Raw genomic sequence first — 23,404 nt, forward strand, 5'->3', positions numbered from 1 at the left:
ACTTCTTTTGTATTATAAGAGGCTGTAATTAAAATGTGAATGTAGAATAGCTGTACAGTTTGCTTAATATTTTTAAGAACATAGAAGAGGGACCCCAGTCAAAGACCAGTAAACAAAGCTATCACAAGTGTGATAAGGAAAGAGAGGGAACATACTGACTGGGAAACTTCTGTCAGAAACAAATTGTTCCCCATACAGCTTTTATTCATGACCAGATATTGTAGGTCAGAGAAAATAGGATAACAGCAGTAGACTGCAATCATAAAGGAAACTGGCTATTAGCAGACTAATGGATTTTGTAAAACATATCTAATCCAGTACATTTTCTGTGGGTTGAATAATAATAATACTCAGTACTTTTCACCTATACAGCAGATCTAAAAATCATTCAGCAAAGGTACAGAAGTATCATTATCCCCACTTACAGAGGTCAAAATGGAAAGTTAACAACCTGGTTAAAGTCAACAGCCTGATTCTCATTTACACGAAGGCTACTATACACTCCTCTGGCTGTGTACAAAGGTGCAAATGTAACAATTTACCCATCTATATCTACTTTAAGGCCCCATTGCACTGCCAGGCAGTGCACAGCAGTCTTAGTTTAAATGAGGACCAGGCCCTAAGGCCAGGTCTACATTACAGACCTATATCAATATAACTGTGTCGTTCAGGGTTATGAAAAATCCACACCGCTGAGCGATGTAGTTATACTAACCTAGCCCCGTGAAGACAGTGGTATGTTGGCAGGAGAGCTTCTCCCGTCGATATAGCTATCGCCTCTCAAGCAGGTGAATTAACTACACTGACAGGAGAAGCTCTCCCAAGTGTAGGAGTATCTTCACCAAAGTGCTACAGCTGCATCAGGGCAGCTGCACCACTGTGGTGCTGTACGTAAAGACAAGCCCTAAGTGATTTGACCAAGGACACACAGCAAGTTAGTGACCGGACTGGGACTAAAACCCAGTTTTACTCACTCAGTCTCCTATACTCTGCCCAATGGACAACTCAGTGGATTTTGGTTGCTGGAAATTGAAACTGCTGGCTTTCTGTCAAATCAAAAATGTCAAAGAAAATTTGACAAAAATAAAAAAAAAAAGCCACTGAAATTTTTTTGCGAGGGAAAAATAAGTTCCCCACTAGCCCTAATCATTTTAAGGTGTGTTTTGGGGTTTGGTTTGTTTCATTTTTAAAAAGGTTCCTCTTTAAAATTTGGGGAACGTGTCCTGACTGATGAGCCGGATTCTTCTCTCACTTACTCCAGTGTAAAGTGGGAATGACTTCACTGAAGTCAGATTTACACTGGTGTAAGAGAGGGGAATTAGGCCTGATGTGTACAGGTGATTCCATAATCTTGAATGGGTGCTACCCATGCCAGATGGGCACCATTTCTTCTATCAACAGATATAAAACCAGAGAATCACAATTCCTACCTTGGTTCCCCTTGGCTCCAGCAGAAGGCAAGTTCCAGCAGCCATTTACAGGGTACATGTTTCTTCCCCCATTGCACCAGCTCACTCTGCTGGCCAGCATCTTGGGAGTCAAAACTAAGGTTCCATCTGTTCCACACCTCCTCTCCACCTACTCACTACCAAGGGCAGGGGGAGTTGAGACTCCATGAAGCCTGCTTTCCTCCCTGCATTCGGATATGCTTCTGCATAGCCACTTAAGGGCAAGTGACAAAATTCCCCTTTATACATTAAATCATAATGATCCCTGCTGGGTGGTGGGGCATACACTGTGGTGTAGTGTTCAAAAATAAAAGGAAATGCCTCCAGACAGCCATCCGTTTTCCATGCTTTTTGTTCTTGAGGGAGATTAGAATAAAAATCAGAGCAATAAATAAATTAGTTTGAGATGTCCAACATTAATTGAATACATGACAACACTCGCTAAACAAATGTCAGATATTTACTGGGAAGGAATCCAGTTATTCGACTTTCAAGTCACTCCAATAAAGAGGCAGCTTTGTTACTGAGAAGGGGAAAGAAGAAAATGCACGTTTTAGTGAGATGTTTGAAATGGAGGATCTCACTTATGAAAAAATATGAAGTTCTATTGCTCCTAAGAATGACATTTCATAATGGGGGCTTCCTGTTCTCTAGAATGTTCTTATTTTTGCCATAAGCAATACAAGTGAAAATATACTGGGCAAACCAAAGGGAAAATATTTTCATGTAACCTTATTGAACTAGCCTAATGGAAGTTCATTAATCTAATCCCCATATATCTGGAACTAAATGTAACCTTATCACTAGTCGTAGTATCACAGACAAGAGAAAAAGTCACCACATAATGCTGTTGTTTAAAGAACACTAAATGACTTGTCCAAGGTCACACAGAGTTGATGTTACAGTGGGATTAGTAATCAGGAGTCCCCTGCTGCTGTCACCACATTGCCTCTCTGTCAAAGTCCATCTTAACAGAAAATTAGTGATCAAGTCTGTCTTGTAGGCAAAGCAATCGTCTAGCCCCATGGAAAGTTTGTGATGCAGAGCATTTCATTAATGATTGCTCATTGCTTATAAACACCCAGAATCATGGCCCATTTCCAGCAGTTCCTGTCAGTTAAAACCAGGATTTTACACAGGTTTTCTAGGGTCTCTGAGGAGATGCTGCCCCCCGCCCTTTGTCTGTGTTACTGGGTATTTTCATAGTGCGGCCAGTTTAGATAAGACATTCCACTGCATTTTGGTTTCATCATTGGGTCCTGTTCATGTATTCCAGTTGTGCCATTGGCATGGACAAGAAATGCAGATTTGGTCTAGATCAGGGGTGGCCAACCTGAGCCTGAGAAGGAGCCAGAATTTACCATTGTGCATTGCCAAAGATACATCAGCACCCCCCCATCAGCTCCTCCATGCCCCCAGTAGCACCTAACCTTCCATCCCTGTGCCTCCCGCCTGCCGTGATCAGCTGTTTTGTGGTGTGCAGGAGGCTGGGGGGGAGGGGACAGGGGAGGAGGAAGCGCAAGGATGAAGCAGGCTCATGGGAAGGGGTGGAGTGGGGCAGGGCCTGTGGCAGAGCCAGGGGTTGAGCAGTGAGCACCCTGTAGCACATTGGGAAGGTGGCGCCTATAGATCCAGCCCCGGAGTTGGCCCCTATGCAAGGAGCTGCATATTAACCTCTGAAGAGCTGCATGTGGCTCCGGAGCCATAGGTTGGACACCCCTGATCTAGATGCTTCAAATGCAGCAAGCAGCATGGATACAAAATTTTGCACTGTGGTGACTTTTCTTTGATCAAATTTACATTGCTGTACACTGTAGGCAGACGGCATGGAAAAATTTCCATTCCACTTCAGCTGCATTCTCCAGCCCTTATAGAGCAACCATTGCAATATTCTGCAGTAACGTGTAGCACACTGCTGATTACAATATTACTGTAGTGGTTTTAACTGGAAAGCACTTTAGGATGTTATTTCTGTAATAGGGAAACATTGTTGATCCACTAACAATAAGAAAAATGTACTCAGTATTGTACAGAAACAACATGCAAGCCATTCTCATGACATTTTTCCCCTCTCTTCCACCAGCCCCCAAAAATAATCCTGAAAGCACTTCCTCCAACAGACAGGTGAGTACTGGAAAGGCCTCTCCATCCTGTATTTTTTAGCTGTTATAGTTTCAGCCTTAAGGCTACCCATACTCGTCATCTGACATTGTGACCTGGGTGGAAGGATTCCCCATGGAACTGTTCAGCAAACAGCCTGTTTATTCAGACCAGTTGAAATTCTCACTCATGCAGAGGGCCCACACAAAGCCTATGCACCTCTTACGCCCCACTTAGGGCTTTCTTCACTAGTGCAGTGATGTGTTTTTAACCCACCTAGAGTAGCCCAGGCAGTTGTAGTTTTAACACATTTGCTGGTTGAGGTAAACCTTAGTTGGCAATCTAGGGTTTACCTTGACCAGCTGACACGTTATAACTACAACTTGCCTTGTCTACAGCAGGATTATAATAAATGCCAAGAACACTCTTCTTTCCTAGTGAAGACAAGACCAGTCAGGGTATAAATGGGGCCTAGATCGCTATAGTTATTTATTAGAGTTAGTGTGCTTGGTGCCATACAGGACACAGTGATAGACTCCCTGCCCAGGAGACAGACATTGAACAGATAGGATGCACTGGGAAGGCCAGCGGAGGGAGCTGAAGGTGACTTTCTTTGGTGTGGATTTATATTTATATATAATTTTAAATTAACAATTCACTTCTGGAGGGCATCAGGGATAGAACTGCCAGTTACTTTTATATCAGGTACACCATAAGAGAGACGCCATGTAACCATTATTAATGCACACGAGACAAAAGCCAATTCATCACCTGCTTCTAAGTTACTAATGAAACTACTTTATTTAAAGTAACAATCCAGGGGATTAAATAGCAGCATTAAATGAGACAGAATGATCATTGTGCTATGAAAGGGACATAATTGTGGTTAATTAAACACCACTTCCTATCTATTGGAGAGCTAAATTTGTCAAAAAACAAACAAATACAGGGTGAAATTGCTATAGCATTCCCCAAAGCTAAGGCAAAGCTCTTTGATTGCTGCTAGCCAATTTGTTACTTATTTTATCTCTTGATTTGTTTAATGTTGGGTGCACACTTCCTAATGCAAGCTTTGTATTTGTTGTGGGTTTTACCAGAGCTCTCCTACACACGCCTTTGATGGAATGTAAAACGTTCTCACAACTACAGAGATGTGATAAATTTTCCTTTGTTTAAACAAATGTTCATAGTCTTAACTTTTCAAATCCTGCCCGCAAATCACTTACACTTTAAACAGGGCAGCCTGAAAACAATGACTATGGCGGAACTCAAAAAATGTTCAAAGAGTTATTTTAATTACATAATAGCAAATATTGGCACATGAGTGTAACGCTCAAAGCATAACATGCCCCCCCTCCCCTTTTCCTGTAATCTGATTCTAACATGTAGCATCTATAATGAAAGAGCCTACTGTTTCTATTTTAAAAAGAAATCTTTACATATTTTTGCTGACTCAGAATCCATTATTTTAAAAGCTGTTGGAAAGAAATGACAGCCTTGAATCTTAAAAAGTTGGCTGTGCAAGCCATCTGTTGGCAGTCACACTGTATAACAATGCAAAGCTACAAATGTCCCTCATATGCAAAAGGTGGCTTTCATCACAAAAGCTTGCACTTGAAAGGAAGCCATTGGAAATTAAGTAATCTGGTTAGGAGCTGCTCAGAAGAAACCACCTGCCTAAAAGGGAATGATCAAATCAGCCACTTTAGAGATGGGCAATTGAACGAGAATCATCATGGGAAGGACCACATCATTTTCCTTAGTAATTCTTTTTTTAATTGGAAGAGTGAACAAAGCATTACCCCATATTCAGTAACATAGATTGTGTGAATATATAGATACAGCACATACACCAAGTCCATGTAGTCTTATGTGTGACTTTTCAATCTGAAATAAAATATGAATAGAGTTCAAAGAATTAGGTTAGTGGCCACATGCCACTTGCTTTACTCAGCTTTCTGCTACCCATCTCTCTCTCTCTCTCTCTCTCTCTCTCTCTCTCTCTCACACACACACACACACAGAGCAAATATTCTGGGATGTATTAACAGGGATGTAATTTGTAAGACATGGTAACTGACCTGTTCTACTCGGCACTGATGAGGCCTCAGTTGGAGTATTATGTCCAATTTTGAACAAAAAAAATATATGGATAAACTAGAGAGAGTCCAGAAGAGAGCAATAAAAATTATTGAAGGTTTAGAAACTCAGCCTATGAGGAAAGGCTAAAAAACAACTAGATATGTTTAGTCTTGGGAAAAGAAGACTGAGTGCAGATCTAATAACAATCTTCAAATATGTTAAGGACTGTTATAATGAGGACCATGATCAATTGTTCCCCATGTCCGTCCACTGAGGGTAGGAGAAGTAGTAATTGGCTTAATCTGCAGCAAGGGAGATTTAGGTTAGATATTAGGAAAAAACTTTCCAACTGTAAAGGTAATTAAGCACTGGAGATTCGACAAACACCTGTCAAGGATCGTTTGGATATATTTGGTCCTGCCCCATCACAAAGGGCTGGACTAAGTAACCTCTTAAGGTCCCTTCCAGATCTACATTTCTATGAGTCTATATCAGTTAGAGCCATATTGGGAAAATATAAAAATTGTAAGGCCATATTTTCTTTAAAAGGACACATGCAGCCCAGAGGAATGTACAGTGAAACTACAACTGGTACATAAGTCATTTGCCAGTGGTCTATTTCCTATGCGGCACATGCCATAGAAAGCATATTAGAGGGTTCTGCAACTTGCATAGATGGGAAGATTAATTTCCAGTTTGTAGTCCTGATTTACTACTATCTCAGAAGTCAGGTCCTCTTCCAGTGTGAAGTTCACTGATCCATAAAGCTTAGAGAAGAAACTTAACTCCATAGCTGTCGAAAAGGCAGCTCAATATCATAGATACAAACAAATACTAGAAAACAACCAAGACAAGCTCCTAAGAAAGAAACCCAACAGCTCTCTCATTCCCAACTCTTGCTGCATTTGCTCAGAAAGGAGTTCCGAAGAACTCTTTGCGAGAACAGCACGCCCTTAAACATACAGTATCTATATAAGGACCCAGATTTATCCCACCACGACAGCTTTTATTATCTAGAGCATTGTGTTTCACAGAACCCAAGGATGCCATAGGTAGAAGGTTGTAAAGATGTTGCTTTTGTCAATCTATATGGACAGCAAAATAGATTGTTAACTCTTTGGGCAGTAAGGTTTGTTTTTTATGTGTGTTTGTACAACATCCAGCAAAATGGGGCCATTATCTTGATTGGGGACTATGGACAGCACTGGAATATAAATAATAAGTGTTGGTATGTGAATGAAATTACTTGCAGGCATCACTAATAATAAAACCTTTTTTAAAAAATATCTTTTCAGCAAAGCTCTAAGAAGCAAGGATGAACAGCTTACATATCCAAGCCAGATCTCTTTGACATGTGGGAGATTTCCTCACCAAAAGGCAATAAAAAAAACAACCATAGTATTTGCACTTTGTACTTTAAAATGTAAATTCACCTTGTAGAAATGAGATATTTAAACAGACTGTTTTTTTAATCTGTGAAAATGTAACAGCTAGTTTTGAAAAATTATCACATACAATGTATGTGCCTTCTTTTGTCGTATGAAATCTGTACGTGTTGGAGATGTAAAAGTTTGCATTTAAACTTTTTTTAAAGCAGCTTTCTTGCAAACATTAATATAGAAACCTGCCTCTAAGTATCTTGGTTTCAATAGTATGCCTTGTTTTTCCTTACCAATACAGTCATTTAAACATAGTTATGCTGAAAAACTGCTTAAGATCTACTGTATTTACAATTTTGTCAAAGCAATGTTGGAGATTTTATGTTTCCAAGTCCAAGGGAAGTGTGAAAATTGCTGTTGACTCATTTTTGCAGCCTCTGATTGAATGGATATTTCCCTGTTGGTGACATTTTGATTTTATTATTTTGCTTTCCAAAGATAATGCAGTGAGAATGCAACCACTAAAGGATTCCAACAGCTATTCTATGGTTAGGGCTCTTGTAGAAAAATGTATTTTATCCATTTGAGGTGCCTTCCATTATAAATTTTACTAAGGTTTTTTGTTTGTTTGTTTTTGGGTGCGTGTGAGGATGTGTGTATCGTGTGGGGGGGGGAGGGTATGCCCTTTTGCCTGAATTAGTCATGCAACTAACTGAAAAGCAATATGATGGATCATCATATCACTCAAATTAGTTTCTGTCAAGCCCTAGAGCATTTTCCTGCAGTAAGCATAAGGCAGCAAAGGGACATATCTGTTCAGTATTGTAAATCTAATTATGAAGAGACAAAGAAGGCTAAACAGTCTTGTCTGTCTTTTGTTTTCCCTACACTTAGCTGAGCCCCCATCCATTCCTGGGGGTGCCGCAGGGTCTATGAGAAGGTAGAGCTATCACTGAACAAATTATGAATAGTTGCCATAAGGAGGTGTAGCCAGAAATCCCCCTGCCTTAGGCATTCTCCTTGCTCTCTGGGAGAAGTTCCTACAAGTTTTCATACCTTTTCTGTCATGTTTTCCTCTCTCTCTTTTCGTTCTCTCTTTTAGAGTGCCTTAAGGGAACAGGAGCTTGCAGATGTGAACTAGCAGGGAACTTGAAAAAAGGTTCAGACCTTGAACATTTGAATTGATCAATGCAGAGATCAATGGACTGCTGGCATCTAAAAACCCTAACATGTGGGTGGGGGGGGCACGTTGCAATGAGCAGCAGTTTTATTCCATGTTGTTAAAATAAGTTGTATGGGACCTGCCTTTGGAGCAATGTGTAGATTAGCTAGTCAGAAGGATGACCTGGCTTAAACTCGCATATGAAAAATCTTTGTTACGGAAACAAAATGTTTCATTTAAATTCCACAAGTGAATATATGCTGAAATATTGCTATGAGACTGCGCATATGTTGGAATTGTTAAAAAAAGAACGTGCCGAGGTGTTGTTGGTTGTTGTTTTTTTTGGAGGGGGGGGCAAAATGCAAATGTGTGTTTTCTTTGTAAAAGCATCTTTTATTCAAAATTTGATACCCTTTTATCATGCTAAACTTTGAATTTAATTTTTTTTTAGATTAAAGCTTAGTATGCTATCAAACCTGTTCTGGTTGTTTTTCTTCTATGACGTGAATAGCCTTTAAGAGACAACAGAGGCTAATGAAGGAAATCATTTCCAGTCTTTCCTCCAACACACTTCTTTTCCAGCAGTGACCCACACGCTGTACCTACCGGTCAAGGTTCTTAGACAGCCCCCATCTCTCTGGTTTCCACACACCTCCTGAGGCAGCTTAAGAAGAACATTTAATAAGGTAACAGGAATATAGAACAAACCCAATGATGTGTTTGGTGTGTCTACAATCAATCACAGGGACATTATATCATTTCAACCTCCTTTTGTTCCCAGGTTCCTTGCAGACTGTTATCTTGCCCTATATTGGTTCATGTCTGTTCCACATTGTAAATTCTTCGAGATAGGAACTTTGGGCCAGATCCTCAGCTTGTCTGTAAAATGCACAGCTGAGGTGGGGTATAAGTAAAAATAATAGGCTCAGTGCTGGAAGGTGTTAAGTACTCAACACCTCTCAAGAAAGCCCAGCAAGACTGGGCCCAATAGGATTAACAATAGCATTTGTAAGAAGGAATCTGACTCGACATCACTGTGCTCTTCAGAAGGGATGTTACGTGTATGCAATGGGAACAATCTTCCATGGAAATGTCCATGACACACACTTTTTTTTTTTTCAAAAACAAGGGTAAGAATTTGTCACTAGCCATTAGAATCAGTTTGTTTGAAGAATAGTCTTAGGTGCTTTTAAAGTCTTCAATCAATGTTATGACCATTATCCGAACTATCCAAAGAGCAGTATGGGATTTAACAACATGGCTCTTCTGAAAGTCAATGGCTAAATCCTCAGAAGTTATTTAAAAAATCTTAGGGATTATAATCATGTAAATATTCCCCTGCCACAACCATGGTTTGGTTTTAATGTCCTGCAACTGAGCTATTATAAATAATACATTGTTCTTAAAACTGGATTTAGAGCTGAGCCAAAAGCAAAACCCCTGATAACATACCTGGTCATCAGGGAAATTCAGTGCTGGCCCATATATCTATTTGGAGACAAGCTTAGACCCTTCATTTCTACATCCACAAACTGGAGAAATGCAGATGTAGCTTAGGCCCTCTTTCTGTAACCAGACACGTTCCTGATCCTACAAAGGGAGCTATGTTGATAGACCCTTAGGCCCATGCAGAGTACCAATGACTTCTTTGGGACTCCCTGTAGGTCTAAGGGTATGTCTACGCTTTGAGCTGGAGGTATAATTTCCAGTTTGAGGAGCAATACCTGCGCAACCTCTGATCAAGCTTGTGGTCTAAAAATAGAAGAGTAGCCCTCCGGGGCAAGGGACTAGCTTCCCAAGTACATGCCTAGCTTGTTCGTCAGGAATGTATTTAGCTGCCCCAGAGTTAGCCACCCGAGTACGTACCCATCCAAGATGCCAGGCATGTGCTCAGGAGGCTAGCCCCTCCCGCCATTCGCACCATGCCAACTGAGTACATACCGTGTCCAAGATGTGAGGTGTGTACTGGGGAGGTATTATGTAACTAGATTTTATATTAAGAACTGGTGTCAGGCTCTTTAATGTGGGAAGTGAAAGGTTTATTACTTTTGTTTTCTCTAAGATGGCAAATTGATGTCATTTTGGAGTAATTACTTTGACATTAAATGGAAAATAATTAAGTTTATTGATGTCTGAAGCATTAGACTGATTACAGTAAATTAATGATACCAATTGTATTCTTTGCCCTTTTGAATGGTTTCAATTCAAGTGAAAATATGTCCTTTGTTTAAAAAGCTCCACTATTTGATGGTATTTTTTATTAAATAAAAGTTTATGTAGGAAGCATTCAGCAAACAAAGGAACATCTTTCTCTACCTCAAACTACAGAGCAGGGAAAAAAAACTTCAATTTTTAGCTGTAGCAGAAACAAATATATTTGCACAATGACCCCCTCTCAAGTTCTTTCTTCCGCATCTTGTCACAGGTCCTGTCCTAGGTCTAGTGTCACTGCTGAAATACTACACGGCACATGTAAAGAGTGTACATTGACAGATGAATCCATTGCAAGCATATGAACAATGCAATGCTGCCCAGTAAAATAGTCAACTACCAGAGAGCATCTTTTTTCTTGATATTAGTGCTGCACATAAAGTTTCATACTGATTTTTGTGTGTTGAATGACTCTTCGCTCTGATGTAATGTCCGCTCCCTCATGCCATGGATACTCTGAAAGAACAACTTTCCTACAACTCAACCCAATAAATAAGATCAATCTATTTCAAGGGAAAGGCTGCAACTTCATTAAAGTGTAAAATTTTGAGTATACAACGTATAAAAGTATATCAGTATCTCTTAAACTATTTTATAAATAAAGGGTTTAACTCACTAGCCTGAGGTTCACTCCATCATTAAAAGTACAACCATGATTACGCCTGTCTTGCTAGCCCAAATACTTATATGGCCCTTATTACTCTCATATCTGAGCACTTCACTATCTTCAACGTCCTTTTCCTCATAACAGCCCTGAGAGATAGGAAAGTGCTATTAGCTTCCTTTTACAGATGAGGAACTGAGTCACAGAGAGACTAAATGACTTGCTCCAGGTCACACAGAATTCTGTGGTGCAGTAGGGAATTGAACCCTGTCTTCCAAAGTCCAGGCTAACACCCTAGACACTTTACCAACTTTCCCCTCTCCAGTCAGACTTTTTCCAGGCTATTGACTGCTGTTTGACAAACCCTTGTCTGTTCACCACACAAAGGAACAGTTCTCCACCTCTTAACTCAAAGCTGATCTACAGGCAGTGTTTCTGTACCCAGGGCTTTACACTGAGGCCAAGATGTGGGACCCAACAATAAGGGACACAGGGAAAACAGTGCAGGAATCTGTAAACGGGAGATTACTCCATAGCATGGGTTCTCATCATGGGAGCTTGTCACCCAGAGGAATCACAAACAGTTCAAATGGAGGGGCAGGGTGGGATTTGCAACCACTCTTCCCTTCATAGAATATAGAATATCAGGGTTGGAAGGGACCTCAGGAGGTCATCTAGTCCAACCCCCTGCTCAAAGCAGGACCGATCCCCAATTAAATCATCCCAACCAGGGCTTTGTCAAGCCTGACCTTAAAATCTTCTAAGGAAGGAGATTCCACCACCTCCCTAGGTAACGCATTCCAGTGTTTCACCACCCTCCTAGTGAAAAAGTTTTTCCTAATATCCAACCTAAATCTCCCCCACTGCAACTTGAGACCATTACTCCTTGTTCTGTCATCTGCTACCACTGAGAACAGTCTAGAGCCATCCTATTTGGAACCCCCTTTCAGGTAGTTGAAAGCAGCTATCAAATCCCCCCTCATTCTTCTCTTCCGTAGACTAAACATCCCCAGTTCCCTCAGCCTCTCCTCATAACTCATGTGTTCCAGTCCCCTAATCATTTTTGTTGCCCTCCGCTGGACTCTTTCCAATTTTTCCACATCCTTCCTGTAGTGTGTGGCCCAAAACTGGACACAGTACTCCAGATGAGGCCTCACCAGTGTCGAATAGAGGGGGACGATCACGTCCCTCGATCTGCTGGCAATGCCCCTACTTATACATCCCAAAATGCCATTGGCCTTCTTGGCAACAAGGGCACACTGTTGACTCATATCCAGCTTCTCGTCCACTGTAACCCCTAGGTCCTTTTCTGCAGAACTGCTGCCTAGCCATTTGGTCCCTAGTCTGTAGCGGTGCATTGGATTCTTCCGTCCTAAGTGCAGGACTCTGCACTTGTCCTTGTTGAACTTCATCAGGTTTCTTTTGGACCAATCCTCCAATTTGTCTAGGTCCCTCTGTATCCTATCCCTACCCTCCAGCGTATTTACCTCTCCTCCCAGTTTAGTGTCATCTGCAAACTTGCTGAGGGTGCAATCCACGCCGTCCTCCAGATCATTTATGAAGATATTGAACAAAACCGGTCCCAGGATCAACCCTAGGGGCACTTCACTTGATACCAGCTGCCAACTAGACATTTCTTTGTGGCTAGGTAGGAGTGGGGTCCCAATACTTTGTTGGGTGCTTATGGCATGGAAAAAAACTTGAGAACTACTGTTTTGTAGTATAAGTGACGTCTAAACTCTGAGTTTCATGACTCCATATTTTTGATCCACAAGATTTTCAATAGAGGTGACAGAACTCCAGGCTTGAATGGATTGGAAGTAAATACAAGTCTCAGATGATGCGTGTTTGAGAGGTACCATACATGTTCTGCCGCTCTATCAACAAATGCACTCTGCTCGTGTCAGACACTGAGCTATCCTAACAGCTATCCTGTCTTCACAGTACCCTCTGCTTCAACACCATCAGCACAGAATACCAGTCTTTTCATATCCCACAGCTGGGAGCCATGTTCCCTTCTGTCTATATTACATATTTCCTAGTGTTACAGAGCTAGCACTGAAAGCAGGGAGAGGGAGCTCACTCCCTAGCCCAAGACACCACCCAGCTTAATCATGGAGCTGCTGCATTTCAAAGAGCTCATTGTTTTGGAATTGGTGGGGGTGGTGAAATCAGAGAGCAATGGGTAAAGTGAATGACAAAACAAATGAGAGCGACAGAAACTAAGGGAAAGGTGGGAGAAAGGTTTAGAGAAGAGCTTAGACCCTTAGAAAAAGTCTGGCAGAGAGACATGGAGCCCAGAGAGGGAAAAGAACACACAGCCAAGTGGAAAGAGGAAAATGGAGACCAAGGAAAAGAGAGAGAGAGAGAGCCAGAGTGAGAAAAACAATGGGTGAGAAAGGAAGGGGATCAGAAGGCAAATCATAGGGGAAACAGGGACCCAGAAGGCAGAAAATAGAGGAGAGAGAAAAAGAAAGGAACAAAGAGGGAGAGTAAAGGGGAGAGCAAGGCAGGGAATAAAAAGAGGCAGTAGAAAGAGCAAGAAATAGAGCTCCAAGAGAAGTACAGAAAGTGCTAGAGACTGATAGAAGCAGAGAAGGGAAAGCAGGAAGAGAGGACAAGAGAGCGACACACACATATAAATGGGCTGAATCCCAAGAGTTTACATCTCCTAGGTCCAGAAATTTGTTCAGTAGACCCACATCTACTTCCTGATCTATCCTAAAGGGTCCAACCTGACTTAACTGTCAATACACCAGGGACAGATTTGGCCCCATGCGTTACAATTGGCTGTGGCTCTTAGTCTGAAGAGACCTTTGTACTCATGGCCAATCCTGAGGCCATCCCTGGATCCAGGAAGTCTGGATCCAGGAAGTCTAAGCAATATTTAATGAAAATCTGAATGCAGAAACCAACATATATTTCTAAATTAGGAGCAGATTTGGACAGGATGAGGAAATCCTAACCACAACAAAGATTATTTTCCTTTTGTATTTTTTATGCAGTAAAGCTTTAAGCAATATGTAATTAGATTTTTTTATTTCATTCATTGTGCCAATAGATCGTCTCATGGCTTGGCTGATACCCTACAGTTTAATATTTTCTTTAATCAACACATTGACGGCAACAGATTACAACAGAGCATTGGTGTTTGTGGTTGCCTTTATGTTCACTCTTGGGGTGCCTGAAAACTAATGATTTAAAGACTTTTCAAAATCTTTAATCTAGGGATTGTGGGTTCAGAGCGTGTGCACAAAATGTGTTCAGGGAACCTTTGAAAGCATCAGAGGCTCCAACTGGAACTCCCTGGAAGGCAATGTATGCTGTGATAGTTGGATTGCACCAGATGGACCATGATGTCTTTCGCTGCTGGCACCATGCAAATGATCATGAAAATAGCTAATACTAGGAAATGCTTCCCACTCAAGATTTTCAATAGTGCTATGGAAGGTGTGTGTGATCTATAGCAGACAACACATGCAAGTCTCATGAAAATAGTACGCTGAGTTGTGTAGATGCCAGTGTGTCAGAAGTATCTGGGAGAGGGCCGGAAGGGGAAAGGCAGGCCGGGGAATGTGCAGAGAGAAACACACACCCCTTAAAAGAGGATGAGGTAAGAGGGAGAGACCACTAAATGTCACTAGTTGAGGCTATCCTTTCTAGAAATCTCAATCCAACCAAGTTAGTTTCCAACCTTACATTTCATTTTGAAAAGAGATTTTAATTGCATTCTGATACACTGGGGGAAAAAACACCATCTCAGAGACAAGGTGGGTGAGGTAATATCTTTTATTGGATCAACTTCTGCTGGTGAGAGCGACAACCTTTCCAGCTTACACAGTCTCTCTCTCTCTCCAATAGAAGTTAGTGCAATACAAGATATTTCCTCACCCACCTTGTGTGTCTAATGTCCTGGGACCAACGTGGCTACAACTCCACTGCATATGATACTTTATCTTGTTAGTTTCACTGAAAATCTTGCTGAAAACATCTACAGTACCAGTTAGAACCCAGAAGCTTTTCCTACTAAATATTTATATCCTGGCAGTGCCCAAAAGCCCTAGCTTGGATTGAGGCCCCATTGTGATGGACACTGTGCAAGCACAGATCAGAGACAATCCCTGCATTGTGGGGCTTCCAATCAAAAGAGATTAAGGGATGTGGATATCACCCACAAGTGAATGAGTATGGTAAATTGGGGCAGCTTTGTTAATTACATGTATTGTCTGGTTGAGTTTGTTTATTTTATTTGGGGTTAGAGGTAAGGAGGAAATAAAAAGAAGACAGCACACCTTGTCACCTCTTCAGCTGGTCAGCCAGCAGTGTTTTGTAAGCATCGTGGCAGAGGTGAGTCCTTAGGAAGAATCTGAAGGAAGGTAAGATGATGACTGTTTGAGTTATCAGGGAGTTTCCTCCATGCATTGCTTAATTTGTGCCAGGGCTTGTTTGAGCCCTGGCACCTCTTTCATTACAACTTAAGCACAGAAAGGGTGGGTTGGTTAAGGAAAAAGCTGACTGGTGGCCAGTAAAGGCAGGGAATATTGGAAGAAAGAAGATGGGGGGTTAATGTCACAATAGGTTACTCAATCAGCTAGGTGGGGGGGCTAAGCAATGAAGAGTCTTAAAGCAGGAAGCTTGTTTTTTATGCAGTGATGCAGGGGATTCAAAGAGGTGATGTGATTAGAGCGGTAAGCCAAGATGATTTTAGCAGCAGCATTCTGAATACACTTGAAGGGAGCAAAGTTGCGGTAGTCAAGGCCAAAAAGTGGTAATAAGAAAATAGAAGAAAAGGAGGACTTGTGGCACCTTAGAGACTAACAAATTTATTTGAGCATAAGCTTTCATGAGCTACAGCTCACTTCACTGGATGCATACAGTGGAAAATACAGTGGGGAGATTTATATACACAGAGAACATGAAACAATGGGTGTTACCATACACACTGTAACCAGAGTGATCAGGTAAGGTGAGCTATTACCAGCAGGAGAGCGGGGAGGGGGGAACCTTTTGTAGTGATAATCAAGGTGGGCCATTTCCAGCAGTTGACAAGAACGTCTGAGGAACAGCGGGGGGGAGGGGAGGGAATAAACATGGGGAAATAGTTTTACTTTGTGTAATGATACATCCACTCCCAGTCTTTATTCAAGCCTAAGTTAATTGTATCCAGTTTGCAAATTAATTCCAATTCAGCAGTCTCTCGTTGGAGTCTGTTTTTGAAGTTTTTTTGTAATCGAGTGACCAAAGAGATTGAAGTGTTCTCTGACTGGTTTTTGAATGTTATAATTCTTGACGTCTGATTTATGTCCATTTATTCTTTTACGTAGAGATTGTCCAGTTTGGCCAATGTACATGGCAGAGGGGCATTGCTGGTACATGATGGCATATATCACATTGGTAGACGTGCAGGTGAACGAGCCTCTGACAGGGTGGCTGATGTGATTAGGCCCTATGATGGTGTCCCCTAAATAGAGATGTGGACACAGTTGGCAACGGGCTTTGTTGCAAGGATAGGTTCCTGGGTTAGTGGTTCTGTTGTGTGGTGTGTGGTTGCTGGTGAGTATTTGCTTCAGATTGGGGGGCTGTCTGTAAGCAAGGGCTGGCCTGTCTCCCAAGATCTGTGAGAGGGATGGGTCGTCCTTCAGGATAGGTTGTAGATCCTTGATGATGCGTTGGAGAGGTTTTAGTTGGGGGCTGAAGGTGATGTCTAGTGGCGTTCTGTTTTCTTTGTTGGGCCTGACCTGTAGTAGGTAACTTCTGGGTACTCTTCTGGCTCTGTCAATCTGTTTCTTCACTTCAGTAGGCGGGTATTGTAGTTGTAAGAACGCTTGATAGAGATCCTGTAGGTGTTTCAGATAGGTCTTCATCCTTCTCTACCTCTTACACACATGATTTTCTTGCTGAGATCTGTGGTATGTGTGGCTTTCCAGGACTATGCATCTGCCCCCGTGTGAGGAAGGGCCAGAGGCATCAGGAACTATGTAAAGATCAGGTCATGCAATCCCCACCACCTAAGTAGATCTTTGGGCATAGCTGGTTCGAATGCCACTGACCCTAAGCCAGCATAACTGAGCCAGTGCCCCCTCCATGCATTTCTTGCCCAGACACCACTCTGACTCTTATTATACATCAGAAGTTTTCAGAGTATTTTTTAAGAGATTTGAAAACACACACAGTCTATGCATTCCACATTTCTCCTACAATAGAATTAAAGAAATATTGCAGAAAGTGGCCATTGAAAGACAACAGAAATTGTTTTACAATGCAACTTGCCCTTTAACCAGCAACGGATATGTGATACCCAAAATTAAGAAGTGTATTATCATATTTTCCTTCTTAATCCTAGCATAATTGTGGATGTTATTTGTTTTAAGAAATCAGCCTATATTGCATGAGTGCTAGAAATAAAACAGTAATGATGTCTGCTTAATTCCAGAAATATTTCCACATGTGTCTTGTTTTAGTTTGAATTGGTTCTCCAGTGGAAAATGTAGATACTGTCACAAGGGAGATACATATGCAGCATTCATTGATTGCATCCATCAGTGCAATTTTCCCTAACCTCTCCCCACTTCTCTCCCTCCACCCCAGTTTTCCACTAGGGTCCTGTAGCAGGGTAGTTACCTGGCTCCTGGGGAAAAAGGCAGGCTGATTGGGGAAGCAGCCACAGCTGTGGCCACACCCAATCAGTCCACAGCTGGCCTTGATATAAGGCTAAGGGAGGAGCTGGGTCAGTCTAGGGTGACCAGATGTCCTGATTTTATACGGACAGTCCTGATATTCAGGGCTTTTTCTTATATAGGCACCTATTACCCCCCACCCCCGTCCCGATTTTACATACTTGCTATCTGGTCACCTTAGGTCAGTCTCACTCCAGCCTTGGAGTGGGAAGGACCTAGCTGCCGGGGAGAAAAGGGTACCTGAAACAGAGCAGTGCTGGGGAAGGGCAAGAGGAGCTGGGGAGCTCCAGCCTGGCAACTCTGCAGGCTGAGGCCTGGTTAGGGACCTAAGGAGGTACTGGGGTTGCAGAGGTGCAGCCCGGGGATAGGCAGAGGCAGCTGGTCCAACCCCCTTGCCAATGATGAGCGGCCATTACAGACTGCAGTTTGCCCCAGTGAATGGGGGCTAGATGACGACTGGCAGTAGCCACTGAGGCAAGATGGGCATAGGGGGAGGGGAGACCCAGAGTGTGGGGGCGCTGCTGGGGGACAGCACCCCAAGATAAGAGGGCACCGGGGTCCAGGAGGGACACGGGGGCCTGAGGCAGGAGGGACACTGGCCCTCAGGAGGTGCTCCGAGGCTGGAAAGAGCTAATTCCTGGGAATGACCAGCAGGAGGCGCCATGGCAGTGGGTGCTTGAGCTGCTACAGGTCCAAAAAGAGGCTGTGACACTATGGAATCTGAACTTGTACCAGTTGCTGCCTAATGAATAATGCTGCCATCCTCCTTTGGATAACAGAAAGCAGAGATGGAAGAAACCTATTAAGCTATCTCATCCATCCCTTTGAAGATGCAGGGTTGTTCCTTCCTGTATACTTTTGGCAATGCTTTGTGGAGTGTACTTTTACTTTTTATGCTTCATGCATGCATAATATTGAGTTTCAATTATGTTTCTAACAATCACTTTCTTTTAATTAGAGGCAGAGGAAAACCAAAGGAATTCCCTTTGTTCTAGGAAGGCTAACAGTCACATTCTGCCTTGAAAGTGTTCAGAAAATCCATATCCTGTGAAGTCCTATTGACTTTAATAACACTCTTCATGCACTTCCATGGGCAAAATTTGGCCCTAGCTGGTTAAGATGTATTCCGGAACATCACAAATTAGCTTTTCACCACTAGAGAGTTTCTCTATAAAGGCAAATGAGTTTACTGGTTTCATCCTAATCCCCGTTTGCCCATAACATCACAAAACCATGAGGTAATTTGCCATAACTGACAGCCTTTGCTTAGAAGACACAAAGAAGTGGAATACAAATGGTGTTGTAGATCAAGGTGGAAGTTTCAGTGTCAGAGCCATACTTTGCCCAGTGCCGCCCAGTGCTATTCCTGGCTATAAATGTTCATGAGGGTAAACCCCATTTTTAAAGCAGTTCTTACATACTAATTGTGACAAAGTGGGAATTTCCTGTAATATTGTTATGAATCCTATGTGCACCTCAGTTTCCCTCTGTACTTGGCATTGCTACTCAGTGATAGAAAAAGCATCAAGTCCACTCTTGAGGCAGCGCAGGAGACACAAGGTGTGTCTCCCCGGCAGTCTGGGCTGGAACGAATGGGTCATTCAGAAACTGGCTGGAACCTGCTGAAAGTGACCCAGATCAATACAGAATCTGAAAGACAATGGGAAGCCCAGATGACCAGAATGTTCACACCCAGCAATCAATAATTAAGAGGAAGAATGTTCCCAACCCTCTCTCCCTACCTCTCATTAGGGAAGCTGAGCAGAGGCCAGATTGAGAGCAAAAGACTGAGAAGTGACTGGCAGGGGATAAAGGGTCGGCTTCTGGAAGAGGCTGCTTGTTCTCACCTGGGACTGACAAAGGGTCAGAAATGGAGTCTGGGTGAAAAGGGTCAAAACCTGAAATGGAGTCCTTTACAGCTCAGTTGGTGGATTGCTCTGGCTTGGCCAGATGGATGACGTCTTAACGCTTATTTATCTATGCTAATCTACGGGACTTTCAAGGCTGTGTACCAACTGACAAATAAACCCTATGCAGTTTTGAATATGCTGCTTGGTGTCACTGCAAATCTTTGCAGAGGTTCATTGGTCCCTGAAGAGTGTGAAAGTCTTTGACTAGGCATCAGTCTCTGATGGACTTACTAGGCAGAGCTCATGGTGTGAAGCCAGAGGTGCTGGAGCTCAGAGGCTCAGTTCTGGAGATGATGAGACCACATGGCCTACCCTGAAGGAAGAGTGAGAACCCTTAGAGGTCTGGCACTCTGACAGCGTTCCTCCAAAAGACCGTTTAAAAGCTGGGGCATAGCACAGATCGTGTGGACCTATGATAATAATATGTTACATTTATCTTAAGACTTAGTTAATAGTCAAAGGAAGACATGTGTAGATATAAATATCTATAAAAATGTCCAATTCCCCAATATCTGGGATGTACTTCCCTCAGTAAAAACACACTTAGAATTGAAAGTAATAACGTTGTGTCAGAATCAGAACAGTCCCCAGAATAATTTCCCTTCCCGAGTATCTGTACCAATCCCATAAAACAACTTTTTACTTCCAGACTGGGACAGGTAGAGACATGAGCAATCAGAGGGGCCTTACTCTGTACTTCAAAGTTGTTAACAGAGTGGAGACAAGCGGTTGGCCACCACCAGGCTTCTGTGATTTACACCAAAAGCCCAGACCAGAGGATAGCTGGCCCCAGATACAGGTGTACACATAGTTATGCTTATTAGCTGATTTCCTGGGGGAATGAGAAATATGTCTGAGGTAGAGATTTGAAGGACAAGACAATAGTCACTTCAATGACCAGATTTTTTCTGTAAGAAGGGAGAGGATCAAACTTCCAATATGTAATCCAGACATCAGTAGTGATGTAATGGTCTGGATTATCATCAGAAGGAAATAAATGTGGATCCATATATTGTGAATAGTCAGCAGGTTGGCTGCTTCTGTGAAGGATGAATCAGGAACAAGTTCAAGATCCAGAATATAAGAATTAAACAACTCAGTATACTGGGTATACTTATATACTTATAAGTATACTTACACTTATGCTTATACTGGGTAAAAGTCACTGCTATGCAGAGAGCCCATATAAGATATAGGCACCACATGTGTGGGCTCACCACACAGGGAGTAAATTTCACCTTTATTGACCATGACTTCTGAAGACCTGTATCTAGTAAGGAGCAAGGTTGGCAGCAGAGACTATAAAAGCAGGATTCTGACAAGCCCACCGTTCATACCAGAAAGCTGTGGTGTGCATGTGTGTGTTCCAGAAACCCATAGGCAGTAATTGTGAAGAGAAATGATTAGTGTACATCAACTTAAAAGGGATTTCCATTTTAATTTAGTTATTTACTTCAAAACTAAGATTCAAACAGAAGTCATAGATAGAAGTTTTGAGATTGAGGGCTTGCCAGTGAGAGTTCTGGCCTGTGAGTGAAACTCATGTCGCAGGAAAGCTAGTTATCCTTTGCTCATCCATTCTAGGAGTGACTAATGCAAGATCCATAGCAATGAGTCATCTGTGGCCATACAGATGGCAAGCTGCGGTACACTGTTATTGTAAATGAAAAGTAGAGGACAAGCTGTGTACAGAAAACAATTGCCGCAGGGAAATCCTAGCTAAGAGATCGACAGACATTTTTCCTGGCATAAGACTTGCTTTTTAACCTAGTGACTCTGTATAAAACCATCCTTCTTATCACAGCGGCTTAGTAATTCAGAAGGTAATTCAGGCTGTAATATTTCCCTCAGTTACACTAAAGCCTCTTTACACTATGAATGGAATTTACTCCTACTTGAAGATACTACTATTATGCTGCCAGCGCAGTGTAAATGGGCCTCCGTACCACTCAGAATCAGGCCCCAGATCGAATTTTTCCCCATGGGCTGTGTCAGTTTTTAAGCAGAACTTCCTGGTGCTTACATATTATTTCTTTTCCTCATCCATTGTTATCTCTCCTTTGATTGTATGCACTTTGGAGCAGAAACTGCCTATGACTCACTTTGTGCAGTTCCTAGCACAATAAACCCCCACATGCTACCGCAACACAACTAACAACCACAATGCTTAATGCTACCAGTGGCTACATTGCCACTCATTTCCATTTGATCATTTTTATTTTGTACTTTGTACTCATTTCAAAGTATTTATGTACTTCTAATGTGCTGTGAACTTTATTTGAAAGTATGCTAACATACTTCAGGTCTACTTTCTCCTCACCTACAAAACATTGAATCAGCTGTTCCTCATACAGCCAAGCCAGTTTGCTTTCTTGCTTTATTATAGCAACAGATGTTGGTTACTGCCAAGATTACAACCCATACACTTAGTCTCAAGCGACCTCTTGTCTAAATAATGCATTACTCAAAGCTCTGTATTGGGACTGCACCATCAGCCAGCATAACTTGGGATGCCTAATACAAAGATACGCAGACAGTGTCATGAAATACCTCTGCCACATTCAACTTTACTACTTGAAACTCGTCTCAGTGAACAGCTTAGCAAATTTACCCGAAACAGGTACAGTTTTGGTAGTAGGGATGTGGTGGAGCTTTGATATTTTCTTCAATGTGGCCCGGGTTTCACCCTTTACATCAAGATTGTTTTTTTCCCCCTTATGCACTAGCTCAGCCAGAGATCTGGGTTTGATGCAGGAATTACTGGATTTCATTCTGTGGCCTGTGTGATACAGGAGGTCAGACTAGATGATCATAATAGTCCCTTCTGCCTTAAAAATCTATTAATTCTAAAATACGATTTTACATATACAAGATCGCTTTTGCACAGAAGATGAGGGAGGGAGGTGGATTAATGCAAATAGCTTCAACTGCACCCCTAGCTGTAATTTTAAATGGTAAATCAGGCCCGTCTCTAGTGTTCAAATCTACCATTGGATGCGAACATTGCCAAAGTGTATTTTTTTCTTTTGTTTTGAGGAGTGGGAAGGAGGGTGGGGCAATATTTGTATGCAGGGGTTTAGTTCAATCCATGATAGAGATTACGAGCTCAATTTAGATTTCAGATCCAAATTTCTCCGATCTTTAGTTAAAGTGAAACAAAAGTAAAAGTCAGCACATCCTCTCTCTTAATGGAGGTATTTAAGAACAGGTTAGACAAACATCTATCTGGGATGGTCTTGGTTTACTTGGTCCTGCTAGATGACCTCTTATGGTCCCTTCCAGCTCTACATCTCTAAGATTCTCTTACTGTGTGATTCTATTGTTACCATAATCTAATAAATAGCATTCACCATCAAGCTAAAAACCAGGAGTCCAAAGGTACAAAGAGGAGGAACATAAGAATGGCCATAATGGGTCAGACCAATGGTCCATCTAGCCCAGCATCTTGTCTTTGGATAGTGGCCAGTGCCTGATGCTTCAGAGTAAATGAACAAAACAGGGGAATTTCAAATGATCGATCTCCTGTTGACCAGTCCCAGCTTCCGACAGCCAGAGGTTTAACGAAACAGGAGTATGAGGTTGCAACCCTGACCATCTTGGCTAATAGCCATTGATGGACCTATCCTCCATGAATTTATCTAATTTTATTTTGAACCCAGTTATACTTTTGGCCTTCACATAGCAATGAATACCACAGGTTGACGGTGCATTGTGTGAAGAAATACTTCCTTTTGTTTGTTTTAAACCTGCTGCTTCTTAATTTAATCAGGTGCCCTCTAGTTCTTGTGTTATGTGAAGGGGTAACAAAAAATAAATAAATCTACATTGTAT

General features: G+C 42.0%; 1 protein-coding gene across 2 annotated transcripts in view; it reads left to right on the top strand.

Moving 5' to 3' along the window:
* Positions 1-8,591, top strand: part of SMOC2 (SPARC related modular calcium binding 2) — a 175,496-nt gene extending 166,905 nt beyond the window's left edge. For both annotated transcript variants that reach the window (XM_073335247.1, XM_073335246.1), the window contains exons 12-13: positions 3,532-3,572; positions 6,926-8,591. In XM_073335247.1, the coding sequence (XP_073191348.1) occupies positions 3,532-3,572; positions 6,926-6,949 (65 nt within the window). In that variant the 3' untranslated portion in view covers positions 6,950-8,591. The remainder of the gene's footprint in view (positions 1-3,531; positions 3,573-6,925) is intronic.
* The last annotated feature ends 14,813 nt before the right edge of the window (positions 8,592-23,404 follow it).

This window comes from Lepidochelys kempii, chromosome 3 (genome assembly GCF_965140265.1).
Source record: "Lepidochelys kempii isolate rLepKem1 chromosome 3, rLepKem1.hap2, whole genome shotgun sequence".
In the NCBI taxonomy this organism is placed as follows: domain Eukaryota; kingdom Metazoa; phylum Chordata; order Testudines; family Cheloniidae; genus Lepidochelys; species Lepidochelys kempii.